General features: G+C 33.8%; 1 protein-coding gene across 1 annotated transcript in view; it reads right to left on the bottom strand.

Moving 5' to 3' along the window:
* The window catches only part of LOC148952335 (uncharacterized), a 97,867-nt gene that overhangs the window by 55,704 nt on the left and 25,055 nt on the right, over window positions 1–17,108 (bottom strand). Inside the window, exons 5-9 of the mRNA XM_089089790.1 lie at window positions 13,395–13,620; window positions 7,544–7,828; window positions 4,054–4,175; window positions 3,024–3,212; window positions 844–1,026 (exon numbers count right to left, since the gene is read on the bottom strand). Coding sequence (XP_088945916.1) covers window positions 844–1,026; window positions 3,024–3,212; window positions 4,054–4,175; window positions 7,544–7,828; window positions 13,395–13,620 — 1,005 coding nt within the window. The remainder of the gene's footprint in view (window positions 1–843; window positions 1,027–3,023; window positions 3,213–4,053; window positions 4,176–7,543; window positions 7,829–13,394; window positions 13,621–17,108) is intronic.

The raw sequence follows: 17,108 nt of genomic DNA on the forward strand, positions 1-17,108 counted from the left end.
CCATACTCTTAGGATACAACATGAAACTCCTTAGGAGAGGAACAGGATTTGGATTAAAAACAATTTTTTTGATTTATTACAATGATTCCAAAGCACGATTGAAATGATTCCAAAAGACAAATGAACTTGGTTTTTGGATTCTTACAGGTTCAGAAAAATGCTCATTTGCGCATAGCCTCAATTGTAAGTTAAGCAATTGTTCCTATTTTCTTGGTTGAAGTCTTCGTTTTATTTTATTTTGCGATTTTGGTCTTATACATGTTGACTAATAACAGGCTATAAACAGTCCGGGATTTCCAGACCTCCAATCTATTTTTCGTACATGCTACCAGCAAAAGCTTCCCAGAGATTATCTTTGTTATTTTATATTCCCTAGGATAATCCACCATTATTGCCTGCTGCGTGGATATTGTTTACCAGCTCACGAATTACATTTTCTGTTGTTTTTTTTTTTTTTTCAGATATCCATTACGGTAATAAATCAATGGCTTTCAATCTTTGCTTTTTAGGTTGTTGGATTTTTTAGTTTTCTTTTGTTTTTATAAGTTTACTTCTTTTTTCTAACTTAGGATGCAACGCGAACATCAGTTCCCATATCTGCCGTTTCCTTTCCTATTATCGTCCATATCCCACCGCTCCTTAAAAAAAAAACTTGGATTTCTCTTGGAACCGTTTATTCATAACAAGAGTATCTATAACTCATGGATTTACTTATAGGCTACGTATATATGGCCCATTGAGATTACTATGTTAAATCCTAAAGTAACTACAAGGCCACCGTACGTATGTATGGTATTGCGCCATACGCGATATGAAGTCAAGAAAAAAGAAAAGGTTGGATACCTTATTTTCGCTACAATGTCCCGAGAGATTCCACAAAGCAGACAAAATGGCCCTCAGGGTATTTTCCTTAGTAGTCTGCATAGCAGCTATCATTAGAGATCGAACAATTCCAGAATCTTTGAGAAATTCTTTGCTTCTCATATCAGCACGCCAGGATAGGTTCCGAATAACGCTTGCATAAACCTACAGAAATATCACATGAATCAAAAGTCTAAAAAACGTTAATAAAACAATTACCAAAATGAACATTAATTAGCACAAATAAGGGATATTGTCGTCCCTCAAACCCCCAAAAGGCTAGACTCTCATTTGAGCTTTACTAAAAACTAGATGGTTTGTTTAATTTTTAGTCAATAGTTTCCCTGTAAATTTGAAAAGGACGAAAAAAAGAGGAAAACTGTAATAAAAATAAGATCGCTTTAGAATCGTAGAACTAAATGAATCGTCACTAAAACTAAATGAAATATTATGTGTCGAAAAATTTAAGCCTAAATAAGTGTGTTCTTGCTATTCTTCAGGGCCCCGAAAGGCTAGAGTGCAATTTGTACTTCATTAAAAAAAGCTCTAGGTGGAAGTTGAATTTACTCCATTGATTTCTATACATTTGATAGATATGGATTTGAAGTAAGAAACCACTGATGAAAATATGTTACACATTACTCTAGAAGAACTAAATTTGTTTTTACACATATGCTAATTTAAAAAAAATAATTCCTGGAAGCTTGAGCGCATTATATTTTTTAAGTTCCAAGTAACAACTTCGTAATCATACATTTGCTTTAATAAAGCAAAAACAACTCTCTAACTTCTTTGTAGGGTTTAAAACGGCATATCGGTATATTAGGTGTATTTTCTAACTGGCCATTGTTCATTTGAAGTTTCAGATTCGGTTTTCTACTTTTCATGGAAATCCCTCTTCTCTGGTCGTTTTTAACAGATCAAGTTTTGCATATATTAATAACAGTTGTTTTGGCTATTAAAATTTGCTAGCAACACCAGTTAAAGTGTTTCTATATTGTAATATCAGTATCGAAAATCTTCATACAGATGCCGTTTGAAGTTATAGAATGACATCTGAGCTCGAACGGAGGTTTACCAACAATTCATCTGTTTTTGACGCACTTGAAGCATTAAACCCAACGAGCAATAGGTTTATATTTGTAGATACTATCAAAGTTCTGTAATTAGTCAGACTTGTAATTAACAATCTCAGAAATTCTTAAATACTAACTTTGGCCAAAATTAAATATTATTTGTGAAACACGTACTTAACATATCTTGATGTTGCAATTCACTATCACAATATTAGCCTCAGATTTGTAATCAACAAGCTCGGACAAACTTAAATACCAGCTTCGTTAGACATCAAATGCAATTCGTGAAATTTGTACTTAGTGTTTTGATTTGGAACAGTCACATTGCAATCTTAATTACTTTTAATGATTAATATTTAATAATTTGGTAGCACTCCCTAAATTATTTGCGTGATAATATTCACAAGCCATTACATCCGCTCATGGCTATAATTTCTATAGGTGAAATCTTCACTGGCAAGAGCTTTCCATGAGTATAATTTCTGTCTATGCTTTTTTTTTTTATCAATGAGTGCAATCTTACACATGCGCTATCTTCCTTGGATTGAAGTGTACAAACTCTTCAAAATTATGTTAGTCACTCTTTCCGTCATAAATCTTACTCCTGATGAAGCAGATTTGTGAGGAAATAGTAGACATTCTTCTTTTCAGGAAACAAAGTAAAGCACTTATCATCAGTTAAAAAACAAAATGATTGGGACTAGCGACTTAAAAACTTTCGATTTAAAGAAAAAATAGACTTACACTATTATTCTTCATTCAAACCACGTTGATCGGGCACAAAGGAACGCAAAAGTTCGACTTTATTTGTAACAGTCATTTCTGTGTTTTTTTATTTTTCTTTTCTTTATCCGTTTTTAAATTTTTAGAGGGCCATCTTAATCCTCTTTGGACTCATTACGACCGTCGAGACAATTTAAAATCCAGTAATATAAAATTTTTGGATATTATTTTGAATAGCCGTTTGAACTAGCCCATTCATAAGCATTTCAGAGCCTTTGATTAATTACAGGCTTGTTTATGCTTATTTTTTACAAAAAGCTAAATTTCTTTCTTTTTATAGACTGTTGATTGAAGATTGCTTACCTGTCGCAGTTCTTCACACGGGGTCATCATCATTTTTGCCATGGAGATTAGAAAACCTTTGATGGCACTAAGTAAGGATTTGTTCAAGCTATCTCCAAATGTGAGGTTGGTAAGTGTCATTGTGACATAGCGTCTCATTGTTAGGCAGTACTGATTATCATTGTTAATTCCATGAGCCTCCACGTCAACCTAAAATCAAAATATTTTGACTTCTTTTGCGGTGCTGTCGCTTGAAATAATTGAATGAGCCACAGTTATAGCAATACATTTTGCAATAAAAATAATTACTTATTTATACACAGAGAAAGAAAAGAGAGAAAATTGGGTGAGGGGTGAAGGGAAGAGACAGGAGAAAAAACAGAAAGAAGAGAGGAGTTTATAATATTAAAGTTCTCTTTCTCTGCAGTTGTTCTTGGTATTAGCTTGCTCTTTTTTTATTTGGGATAAAATAATTTTCTGATCAAGATATCTCCAGTTATAAAATATATGAAATCCGTTCTCGCAAAGTGTTTTTCTGTATTTTCATCTACTTCTTCCAATCAAAGCATTTTGTTTCTAAGATAATGATCATGAAAATTCTAATTTTGTTAACTTTTAAGCAGAATAATAACTAAGTTCTCTGAAAAAACAAAACAAAAAAAACATCTACTTGGTGAGCTTTATTTTATTTTGAGCAAGTACATGTAATCAAAACGTCGTCTTCCGTAATATCAAAACATAGTAAAAATCAAACGCTCGACGGTAAGTTTCTGCGAAACTAGATCAATCACGATATTAGCAGAATTTCTGCTTTTCAGAAAACTTAGTACAATAGTAAAACAGAAAATAGTCAGGCGTCAATTTAAAAAAAAAAAAAAAAAAAAAAAAAAAAAAAAATAGAATATCTAGAACTGATGTAGAGAAAAATAAAAAATAAAAAACATTTCTTCGTCTACCAGAATTGGTATAGACATCAAAACTTTAAGAATAAAGGAAAACTAAAAGAATAAAGTTTTAGTTGAAACACAAGGAATATTATGAGTCTGCATACCTGAAGCAGTTCTGCCAAGGCATGGAGTCCTCCCAAATGAGCAATGGCACTTCGATGCTCCTCTTCAAAGCTGAATTTCAGCAAAGAAGCAACTGCCCCTCCAGGATGATTCTGCATATCAGCTATAAAACAAGCTCGTTACAACGTGATATAGAACAACGGGCCCGGAAGCTCAAACTAAAGAAAACACTATAGAAGTCAACATGTATCAATAAGGTAGTTATGATTGAGCCAAGCTGAGATGAGACAAAACTGGTTACACCATGATATCTTTTCTATTAGGCTATGAAACTCCAAGACATTCCAAAACCGGAATTTCATACAATACGGTATTTTACATATTTTTTTGGTTCCCAGATGACAGACAAGTTGCATAAGTCTTTTGCATGTCTGATATCCAATTACACCAAGGGGAGGGGAGCAATCAAAATAAATTTAAAGACGCAAAACAGGATATGTAATAAATACAAAGACCCAAACTCAATTACTTCTGGGGAGAGGGGGTCTTCATACCAACCTTGGTGAGGTTAGAGCTCCCCCCCCCCCGACCTCTCAGTATATTTGTAGGCACAAGATCTTTATTGGACTTTAAAACCAACGTTGGAATATCCAATGATCGAATATTTCTAACATCATCGTATACGTTTTTTCTGTTATTACTGATTGGTAATTACGCAGGATATTCTTTTTTTATATATAAATACATTCTAAGACCACACTGGCTATGCATGACAAATGAAACTCAGAGAGGAAAGAAAATAACAAAATGAAAAATAAACTAAAACAAGGGTTAAAAAAACGAGGATTTTGTCAGCCAGTGGCGAACCATGAAAACGAAGAAATAAGCAAATATTTCGACAAGGACCTCCGCCATGTCATTCTCAGCGTTAAAAAAAAAGAAAGAAAAGGATAAAGAAACAATGAACAACAAGCCTTTTAAAGTATGCTTGCCAACAATAGAACAGAAAACAAATAAAAACCAGATTAGAATTAATAAAAAAGAAATATACAAACAATATTGTGCAATAATCCTATGTTTTGCTATAGCTTTAGCTGGTCTACAAATTTGGTCTTCATTTGATGTGCAAATAGGTTTTCTCAAGTTAGACCGGGCGAAAATATTAATTGAGAATCAAAGTTGTCATTTTTATTTTCCAATCTCAGGGACTTATCTATTGAAATTTTGTGTTCATGCAAACGTTCACCTAGTTGTTGATGGGTCCTACCAATGTAAAATTCCGAGCCTGAACACGGGTCTCTGTAGACACCACTACCCAGTACAGGGTCAGTTTTATCTTTTCCTGAGTTGAATCCCGTGTTCATGCGGGAAATTTTACATTGGTAGGACCCATGTGTCTTCAAAAGGAATAATTTGGCTTTTAGGGTGGTAGTTTTTGGCTTTTAGGTAAAAAAAGAGTTAAGATTAAAAATGGCACAAATAAATAGTTGTAGGCTATGAAAATAGGCTAAGTCTAAATTTTCAAGCTTAGAGCCTATTAAAAAAAATATTTTGAACAATTAGGGAAGTTAGGACCAAATTACAAGGGTTAAAGGCCTAATTCGTCTTCTAAAGTAAGATGTAGCTTAATCTGTTGCGATGAGAGCCACGTACTGGATCATGAAACATGTTAAAGTTTTTACAAGATTAATTTAAACAAATTTTAAACATCAATATTTGGAAAAAAGTAAAGAACGATATTAGAACCTAAAATGAGCAGAAAAAAAGTCAATTAGAAGTTCAACTTAAAACGGACAGAAATCACTATAAAAAAAACCTAAATCTGCCACCTCCTCAAACCCTCAAGAGGCTAGACGATCGTTTGAGCCTTACTGAAAAATCAACAAATTGCTTCAAAAATTACTATTCGACCTCTCAAAATACCGACAAAGTGTTCTTTTAACATGTGAAATCGATTTGAAAGTCAGAAATGCATTAACTCTAAGAAGTTGCTTGGCTTTTTCCGATAAACTTGTTCAGTATTTTGATTTTTTGCTTCTTTTATGCTGTGACCAAAAAGAAAAACAAAATATTCGAAATTTGCGTTCTGTTTACTAAATCGTAGATGGCCATCTAGTTTTACAGGTTTTTATGGGGATATTTTTTTATTTACATAGTTTTATTGTGTGTTAAAATATAAAGGTGATCGTGCAAAGTTTCTTTAGGCTGTTTTGCTCCAGAACCAAAATCTTGCAGCTGAAGATAAAGATAAGAAAAAGTTCAAATAGGGATAAAATTCTTTTAATAGACAGTGATAACTTTCACAAACCGGGATAATTTCTCAAAAATGCTAAAATTTCGGTCACATATGGAGTGACCGTCATCAGTAGTAAAACTAAACTAAATAATTGAAAACAATAGTTTATGTATGAAATAAAATAAAACTGCATATTGTTTAATAATCTAATTCTTTCCAAAGCAAAAACGGAAGCTAGTCTCTTTGACCTTCTTGGATCCGGTTCGTTAGCATTGAATGAACTAACACTTGGACAAAGGTTAATTACATTGGGTGAATTGAACTTTACTCTATCAGATTTTAATAAATTATCGTAGATAGAGTTCAAACCAAATTCGCCCTTGTCACTCTTTAAAGCTATATTCCTGAATAAAATTTTCTTAATTTCAAGAGTTTCGCGAAAATTTTCCTTTAAACCCCGGTCCCTAGAAATCAAAGAGACATTATCGAACAAAAAAATGGTCTGGAAAATTAAAGATATTTTCCGAAAAAGCTGAAGTGAAATCTTCACACTTAGAATCTTGCTTTAAAGCCGAAACTTTCAGACTTAAATTATCTTGCAACTGAAACTTTATTTAAAGTTGAAAATTTATACTTTATTTTAAACTAAAAATATTTTATATAAATTGTATAAAATAATTAATTATATAAATTATTATACTTGGGATATAAAATGAAACGGTGACTAAATCTGTTGATTATTCCCGGTAAGTTTCTCTTATTATTAGAGAGGCACCAGATTAAATGTAAAATTACCTGTACATAACGTCTGTAAGATGAAATTTACAACTCAAGACTTTGGATGAACCCAGTTATTGAGCTCTCTCAGACAAATCTAGTGAATGAACCGGAAGTTATTGTTTCGTTATGAATAAATATGTTAGTTTTAATTTAGTGCTTTTGTATTTCTGCTGATGGCGATCGCTGTGTATGTAGTTGAAATATCCAGACCTTTGTATCTGTTTTCACTGTCTAATAAATGGACTTATCCCCATTTGATCGTTTATTTGTTTTTAATCAACATAAAGATCTTTTTATCAATCAGTTAATTTTCTCACTGTCTTACAACTGCAAAAAAAAAAAAATCGTTAATAGATTTTCTCAGTACTAGATAAATGCTGTGAAGGTTATATAATATTTTTTTTTATTTGAAAGAATTAAGTAGTTTTATCGCTTATTATGACCCTGAAGATGATGACAGCATTTCTGAAAAATTTAAGTAAAAATGAACAATTTATAAAAAGGGTAATACTTACGATCATCAATCATTCCTTTTATTTCGTCTGGAAATGCTACTTTTTTCTCCTGCATTTTCTCTCTCAGATAGTCACTATAATTTCGAACTGTTTCCAAAAGTTTTAGTATTCTCGCTTCTTTCCTCGTTCTTTTGTCATCAACCTGATTTAGCACTACATTTCGAAGAGCCAGAGAGGCTCTACGACGTGCCTCAGAGTCTGGAGGACTTTGAGGCGAATTGATATTGGTTCCCGGAGGAATTAGGTCACCACCATGCAGAAGCTGCACTAGTAGAGGCAGAACACCTGCAATTGCATCCAAACTAAAAGTTACCTAGTTATAGTCTTGCTTTTTTCAAATTTACCATTAAGATTTGTAAAACTGCAATAAAACAAAAATTCAAATTTTCAGGGAAGTAATAATTCTATATCATAGTAACTTATTAAAATTTTATCAACTAAACTTCACGTAACCTCAACTGAAATAAACCCTGAGTTTCGACCCCATTGGTAGATTTGTGCTATAATTACAACTATACTTATTTTATGATGCCCTGAATTAGGATACCGTGGAAGGGAAAGATATCAATTTTTAAATTTTCAATGTATTTTATTTGAGAACCCTGACTAGCAGAAAAGTTCCTATTCTAATGAATTGAACACTACATGATACCCAAAAATAAAGCAATACGGAGTTAAGAGAGCTAAAGCAACTCATCCACTGATACAATGGTTTATAGAATCCTTTTAACTACTTAATATCTCAACTTTAAAGAGCTCACAGGAAGAGCGTAGAGGCGAAAAAGGTCGCACCTTTTTCTAGTTGAAATAATACCTCTTTCAATGATTTTTTTCTAGAGTTCAAATTAGTAAATATTGAAAAAAGTTACAAAAACACGAACGATCGTAGCAATAAAAGGCGAAATATAGAGAAAATTCAAATATAATATTATCTTTTTTATTTCACCACGGTGTGAGAAAAAACTATAAAGAAGGCGTATACGCCTGGGCGGTAACTTTAAACAGTTCTTTATTGCTTTAAAATATGCTATTAGAGCTAAGCTATAAAAATGCAGTTAGTCAGATAAAAAAATTAATAAATATAAAATAGAAGATAGGAAAAAAACAGTCATAGAACCAATTTACAAGACTTACATACGTATAACATACGATTTACAGATATATAAAGCCATTATTTATTAATTATCGACCAGTTTTGATCGCCTCTATATTTTCACATATATTAGAGAATTCCTTGTCAGAGGACTGTAGGATTCCTTTTGGATAAACAGTCTTTGGCAGCCTGCCCTGCAAGGTTTCTGAATACGTAGATCAAATTCATAACTTCTGGAAGTTATGACTGGCTTTCAGTAAATAGCTGATAATGGTTTGGAATTTAATTGCTGTTGGCCCCTGGCACTAATTATCAAATAAATGTCTCGCTTCTTCTATATGAAAAGTAATTTCACCCGCGCTGTAAATTCTCTTATATGGACTTCTTTCAATTGCGCTTCAAATGCATTAATTTTTCAAGCTTAAGTATGACATAGAAAATGTGTTGGCTTATAGCATTAATATTCTGTATGAGTCATCATACTAGGTTGGTGAATCTTTCCCCATTGATTTTAGTTCATGGATATTGTCGAATCCAATTATGGATTTCATTGTTTGATTGGACCGCGCCTACACTGGGCCGCGTCAGAGGCAACCTTACTTTTTGTGAGTATATACGTTTTTTAGCTAGATCGTCGAGAGTTTAAGAGAAGCTCTTAGAGAGTTAGTCTAAAGTTTTGTTCAAGCCCGTCTTAGAGTTGTTGAATTGACGATTCGGTCACTAAAAATGAGTTTTATTTTATAAGCCCACTTTTTTTTTATTCCCCTTACCCAGTTAGGTTTGGAGAGTTTTCAAGCGAGTTCTTAAATATATATAGATAGGCCTTCCTTCCCTTAACCCCCCCCCCCGATAATTGTCTCTATTTTGGTTTGCCAATAGCTTTCAAGAAGTTGTCTCTACCGGTACTTGTTCAAGTGTAAAACCTATAGAACTCGAAATTATGTTTAATCATGGATTTCTTATTTTTGTGTGTGATAGATGTCAGCACGTAATAGTGGCTAATACTTTGTCGTCTTCACTCCCTGTGTTTAGTGGCATTTCACTCCACTATTCAGAACCTTCGACACAATGTCAAAGTTTGAAAACATGCGTCTCAAGTGATAAAAGCATCAAATTTTTGTCCCCACACTATTAACCACTGCTTTCGTATATCGAATCTTGAACATTTTATAACGCTTCATCAGTCCTTGGTTGGTCCCATTGCTGAATACAACACCTCTGTTAAGTGGCGCCAATTCACGAAAATGTAGGGGGGGGGGGCAAGGATTTTTTCGATTTTTCAAATGAAGATAAAAAAAAACATAAGCACATTGAGAAAATACACCTAAAACAGGGGGTAACCATAGATCTTATTTATCTTAATTAGCAACAACCGCAGGAACGAGAATTTACGAAGTTTCAGCTACCACTGCAACAACTATTAAAATTACTTATATAAAAAAAAAATTTAATTACAAAAGGCACTATATGTAACAATTTCGCTTTAAAATGAGCCATTAAACAGAGGAGGAGAAACGGAAAAAAAGGTGTTTTCGATGCTGAATATCTTGGTTCAGCCACTTTCCTAGCTTTTCAAGCTAATGGATTTTCCTTGTTTTTAAAGCAAAGGTAATGTAAGTTTTCTTTACAGGGATGTCGGACAAGACGATTCTAATGGTGTACTTTGTGTTTCGATCTAACACCTTTTTTAGGAGTTCTAGAAGTACAGTACTAATCAATAGCTGTGAAAAAACGAAGCACAGGGGGGATAAACAAAAACAACCGGTCGGCCAGTCTCACTGCTTTAATATAGCACAGCTAAATTATAAAACAGTTAAGAAATAGAAATAAAAAGGTATTTTTCACAGTCTAAGGGGGAGCACTTGCCGCCCCCCCCCCCCCCCAAGTGGCTTGCATATTTCCGTTTTCAGTTTAGTCATTACTCTTCAACAAGAGAGCATCAATGTTAAAATTTACCCTACCGAACGGAATAAAAACAAAAATAGTCACTATTCTTCTACCAATCGGTTTGTTAATATGTGCCTCTACTTTATCTATTATTGTTTAGTAGAATTTGTCCTTACTATTCTGAGTCTCTGTTTTTACTGTTGCGACAAGTCTTTGACTTACTACAGCTTTATTTTAGAAAACAAACAAAAAAGTTTGTATTTATCCATCCCATAGCGGCTTAGATCTTTAAAATATCAGAAATAATTGGCACTTCTTTCAAGATTGGCATCAAAACACGAGAATTTGGTGATAACAAATAGAAATCTCTTGCACTTCTTCCTTGAATTACATATTATTGAAAAACTGAATGTGCAAGTTATGCAGCTGTAAATTCAGCTAAATTCAGTCTTTTTTTGGCTGAACCGTAGTAGTGCCGTAAGCATTTTTTTCATGCGTGGCTTTGGGTTTACTTTCAAGCAAAACGCGTTTTTATACTACTTATATTTTCACACGCGAATCTTCAAATTCGTTCTTTCATTTCTAATTCCTATTTATATGAGCTTATTCTTACGAGCTAGAATCTACCTTCATGAAAGTATGTCAATTTTTTTATTTCTTTTAGACTTCAATCTGTGTCTGGAGCTTTTGCCAATAAAATTTTCCTCACAAAGAAAAATCGTTGCGAGGAAAACTGGGCCTAAAATAAAACAGCTCACTGTTCTATGGTAAAAAAAAAAAAAGAATAGGAGGTTCAAACCAGATACGTCATCTTAGAGTTGTGCTTAGTGGCAATGGTCATTGTTTATTTAAACAGGGAAGGAGGCAGGAAACTAAAAGAATTATGATTTAGAGGAAGAATAGGGACACTTCGGGTCATAGGTCACACATCGTGGTCTTGCAGAATTCGTGACATTATTTCATTTCGTTCTTTTGAGGTATGGAAAAGGTGGATAGAAGGGAGCAAACGTGACTTACAAATTTTTTTCCAAGTCACATTTACCCATTTGAAATAATATTCACATCATTTTTCCCTTTGTCACTATTATTCAATTACTCTTCCTTTGTTACTATTATACAAAAAAAAAAACTAATTATAGGTAGTGAGGGGGGGGGGGAGGGTTTGACTAATGATGGCAGATAAACGATTCCTTTCCAGGCAAACTTCTTTAATATTTAAAAGATCAGTTGGTGAGCTAGACCAGTGCCACATTCAGTGATTTTCAGGATTTGATATTTGATTGCCTCGAAATGTTCATTTACCTGCCTCTGTACTTTATAAAACAAGGAAGTTTTCCATGTACAGCTATATACTTTATACACAGCTATACACAGTTTATATAAAGTTACATACAGTTATATATTTCTATATACAGATATATATTCCAATATTTTTATATAGTCTTCTATATATTTCTATATACAAGAAAGTGTGTCCGGAAAGCGCTCGTTTATTTTACAACTTGTCAAGGGAAAACCCCGGAGACAACTGGCCATAGTAACAACCCGTCATGCATAATTCTCGTAATTACAACAGCTCATCATTAACGACTGTTAAAAAAAAGTGCGAGAGGACAGGAAAGGATATAGGTAGATGCCAGTTTGCAGGGAATTTCTTTGTAGGATCATATTAACCAAGAAGCATCTTCTTAGCTAGCGAGAAGTTTGCTTCATGGGCTAAATTATCCCGCTTTTGTCAAAAGCTCTTTTCCTTGGACTCTACAAATTAAAAATCATTTACTTCAAACGCTAACCATATCATGATCCTCCATCCCGAATAAAAAATTATAATTTGCCTACTTATTTGTCCTATCAGTCTAATGTAATAATAAAATTAGTAATTGATTGTTACATGCTTAGATTTTTTCAAGATTTTTATTTTGAATCCATATGTACATACCTGTGTGTACGTTTGATTAAAATGCATCGGTTATTAAAAATAAAGTTCCTTTTTACAAAAGAGTTTGATTTTTTCTGACCATATGACCCTTTTATATGGGATCAAGCCGGGGGGCTCAAATATCAGGGACCATCATACACTTTTTAACTTAAGTCTCCTTCTCCTACTCCTAGAAGGGACGTTCTCAACCCCCAACTGAGCCCAACTGAGTCCGAAGTTCGCCGATGGACCCCTTGTTACACTTTTTAGGCCTGAACTCCCTCCATCACTTCTTCCGGAAGTCTGTCATGACGAGTTATCTTCATTTCAAGTTGTACTCTTGACAAACGTCTAAAGACTGTTTTTCTTTCCGAAGGTGGTATCACAATTCTGTAATCGGACTTGCAAGCATCAACCTCAAAAGCACTTACACCACAGCTTTGGTGAAAGTCGGGAACTATATAATGAATTGCTTTAGGATATTAATACTGTAGTGTTACCCTACGAAATGACGTATCATCAACGGCATACAAACTTTTGAATAAACACAGCGGTGCAATTGAGCTACCACTGATAAAATACGTTCATGCTATGTTTTTCTTTTGTACGGTAGTATTGTAGTCTCAACATTATGTAATTATTTTATTTATTTACCGTTTAATTTTGAACGAACTTTAGACCAAATGCGTGCCAACTATCTATATACGTTGAAAATAACTGTTCTGAAATTCTCTAGAACCACATTAAGAACGATCCACTCAGAGTATATTCCTCGATCTTCCTTACAATGAGTTTATCCAGTAAACTGAAAACATAAATAGTTAATCATTTCGCATACTCAATTTATCCCATCATCATTTAAAGCAGAAATTTCTGAGACTTTCTTAAGAAAATTTAAAACCTCGCCATAACCCATTAAATTCTAGTGCTCTATTTAACTTTAAACGACTTACCTGCTTGTCTGAGTGCAGCGCACGTTTCGGGTTTTTCCGACATAGTCAACAGGGTTTTGCTTATATTCTCACGGTCATGTGAAGCCAGGAGAGAAAGGAGATTATAAACTATTTCTACTTTAGTACCAATTCCCCCACTGGATGTTCCACCAGATGATGTGTTAATCCCTCGACTCGCACCCATTGAATGAATGCTTGATGTGAAACTTACAAGACTGGCAGTGTCCTGAAAAAAAAAGAATAGAATCATCACTGAGACAAAAGAGCATTTGCAATTTTTAACTTGGTAATTGCTTAAAACATAGGCAATTAACCAATAGTTTAAATCATATAAGCTTGTCTGATCTAAGAACTCTTCGGTCTAATGCTGTAAATAAGATAGAGAAAAATATGAGTTTATTATGTCAAGTGAAAAAAGAAAGAAAAAGATTCTATAAGAATAGAATGCTTAATCAACAACAGAAAATGATGTTCAGCTCCAATAATGAAAATTTGCTATTCAGTATGGATGGCTACTCATTTCGGGAACTAAGGACTTGAGAAAAAAAGTTCAAGATATATCTAATATCCAAATACCCCATAAAATTAAATAAACATAATTTAATGCAATGAAAAGTTCTCTGTCTTAATCAGACACTGCATATTTGGCAAACATGGATAAGATTAGGTTAGCTAGATCTACTCAGCAATAGTGTATCCTTGAATGAACAATACTGCCTAAAATCCGTAGTAATTGACATCAGTAAATACACAAAAAGAAGCCAAATTATACTTAAGAATTTTTTTTTAGAAGAATCTACTTCAATGGAATTTGTAGTCCGAGGTAGCCACCCAACGATTTACTGACCTATTGCAGAGCCCTGAGAATTATGGCAAAGATATGGAAAAGTCCCAAAGAAACACATTGTAAGCAATTAGCCGAACTATATACTTAACATACTGTATTTGAGCACAGATTTCGGAAGTTATAGGCTTAAACGACACATGATTTTCCAAACAGTTTTCTTCTTTCCTACAGACGAGACTCAGAAAATGTCAATGGCACCAAATTTAATACAAAATACAGTGTAAGATCAAACTTGCATAAACCTCATTCACATAGATCTTAGTTCCTTCTCTAGCCCCACAGAAACCTAGGATGTTGGCGAAGTTCCTCTAGCCGTCACAAAGACAAGCTGCAGAGGGAGTGTTACCCAACACCGGATTGGTTTTTAGCCTTTCTCTCCCGTACGTCCTGTTTAACATGTTTCTCAGCCTTCCTCGTTGAGGTGCGCAATCTGACTGCCAGTGAAGTAGCAAGGTGGGCAATATGGCGGTTTGACATACATACTGCATGTTTATAGGTAGCGCCTCTTCGTGGTTCAATCGCTTCGTCTGATTGACTTATGAATCAACAGATTTTCACGTTGGTTATTCTTTCCGTCCAGGTAATATGTAGTACCGGCCAAAGACAATTGTTTGTATACACTGTGAGACGGGTTTTCTACTCATTTGTGAAATTTACACATCGAAGTACACATGTTAGAATGGACAGAACGCTCCTTCGGAGCACAAGTTTCACACTTATTGGACATCCATGGTGTTCCCTTTTAAAACAGTAAATGTATCACGTTTTTTTGAAATTATTGTGCTTGTTTTGTGTATTGTGAAATTATTTGGTCTTTTATCTTTCTCTTATACCCCGTTTGTTATTGTGTTTACATCTGCCTAGTTCGGATGACAAATTTCGAGATGACTAAAATAAAGCCACCAGAATTTCTCTGAGCCTTTTCAACGAAATTCAATTATATATTTTCAATTGACTCGTTTTGATTTACACTTACTGAATAATCATAAAACCCTTCAACGTTTTTATTTTTTAGTAATGAGTCTGTATTTACATTTAAATTTATTGAAGTTAGATAGCTTGCATTTATCTGTCCAATAAGTCGCACGTCATCACATGAAAAAAAGAAAAAAGATACAAGAATATTGAAACCAATTGATTTTTTTCCTTTAAAAACAACCCTTATTTTTATTTCCATTTATAACTTATTTCCGTCTTTACATAATCTTGCCATGACACACCCAATGTCAGTGCAGTTTTGCGGCTCTAATGTTTTTCCTAAGGGAAAACAAATTATTCCGATGAAAAACGTTCAATTATAAAAAAGAAATAAATCCCATTATTCTCTTTGCTCTATAATCATGTAAAAATGGTATGATACAATGGATTTTAGGAAACGTGTTTTTTGTTTACCAATTTTCATACCTTGAAACAAAAACTAGGTTAGGAAACAAATCGAAATGACCGATGCAGAAAAAGGAGATAGAGACGCTCAGAAATTACAAAATAAGTGAGGAACCGCGACGACACCGTAAACTAGTTATAGAAGATACCCGAACTCGCAACTCCTAATGAGGGCAGGAAATGGTGCCCATTCACAAAAATTTGGGGAGAATGCATTTTTCGAAATCTAGGGCAGGCAATTTTTGCTTTTGTTAATGAACATACCAAAAAAGAGGTATAAAAAGTATACAAAAAAAGTATTTTCAAATCTAGAAGAAGAGGCGAAAAATCTAGGAGGGTAAATACTCCCCTTTCCCCGCTAGTTGGCACTACTGCTGGCAGGACAGGAAAAATGTATTTGCAGTACCCATTCTTTAAATTTCAGTTAAAGATCCGTATTTGCGCACACTGGGGCGTAGACAGAATACAGATACAGTAACAATTTTAAACGATATATTATATAGAATACAGTAACGTATCTTACATCCCCAAACCGTATATTTTAAAATCCCCTCTCATCCTACTCACAAGTAATTAACGGCAGATAAACGTCATACATAGAAGTATAGATGCACACAGGTCATATCCTTTTTGGTGGGGGAGGGGGCGGGAGGGATCAATACGGATTTTAAAGGTAATATCCCAAACAAATTTTCGAGACGCGTCAAGTTCAATTCATTTGTTCGTTGAGATCACGAAATATACGATTAAAAAGAGCATCTGAGCCTTCAGGTGACTTCTGATTGAAAACAGGCGATTTACAACAAAGCCTCACTTAAAGGGCAGTTATACAACATCGTTCTTCCCAAAAAATGATGACTAAATATTTTACATTTCAATGCATAGGTTTAAAAGCATGTATGTTTACAAGCATGTATAAACATATAAGCATATATAGATTCAAAACTTTTTTTGAAATTTTTATTTAATAATAGAAAAGTTCAAATCGCTACGTTCAAACTTAGCAGACTTAGAAAAGGCTTTCGACAAATCAAGCCATCCGGATATTCTTGAGTCAATGACAGATTTTAGACCTTTTTTTAATTCGGATAGTTTATAGTTTTTTACACAGACGGCAACAGTGTGTTAGTGCTGATGGGGTACAATCGGATGTTCTTGAGGTTTTCTGTGGAATACCCCAAGGTACCAAAACGGAACCTGTTTTATTTTTAATACTGTAACAAAATTGCGACTTGGCATGAAAACAGAGCGAAGTTTGCAGATGATTTATCATTGCTGATACTTCATAAGCAAGGATCCATGATTAGTACAGATGGCATAATTTGCCGTTTGGAGGCTGACTATGAAGAAAAACGGCTTTCAATTAATAGGAAAAAGTCAGTACTTATGAGAGTCTCGTTTTTGAAAAAAAAAATCCTAGTCAAAGTGATATAGATTTGCCGAATATAAACAATATGACAAATTTATGTTTGAATTTTAACTAA

The sequence above is a fragment of the Artemia sp. Qi Xiang Cuo genome, chromosome 5 (assembly GCF_049724085.1).
Source record: "Artemia sp. Qi Xiang Cuo chromosome 5, ASM4972408v1, whole genome shotgun sequence".
NCBI classification, from domain to species: Eukaryota; Metazoa; Arthropoda; class Branchiopoda; order Anostraca; family Artemiidae; genus Artemia; species Artemia sp. Qi Xiang Cuo.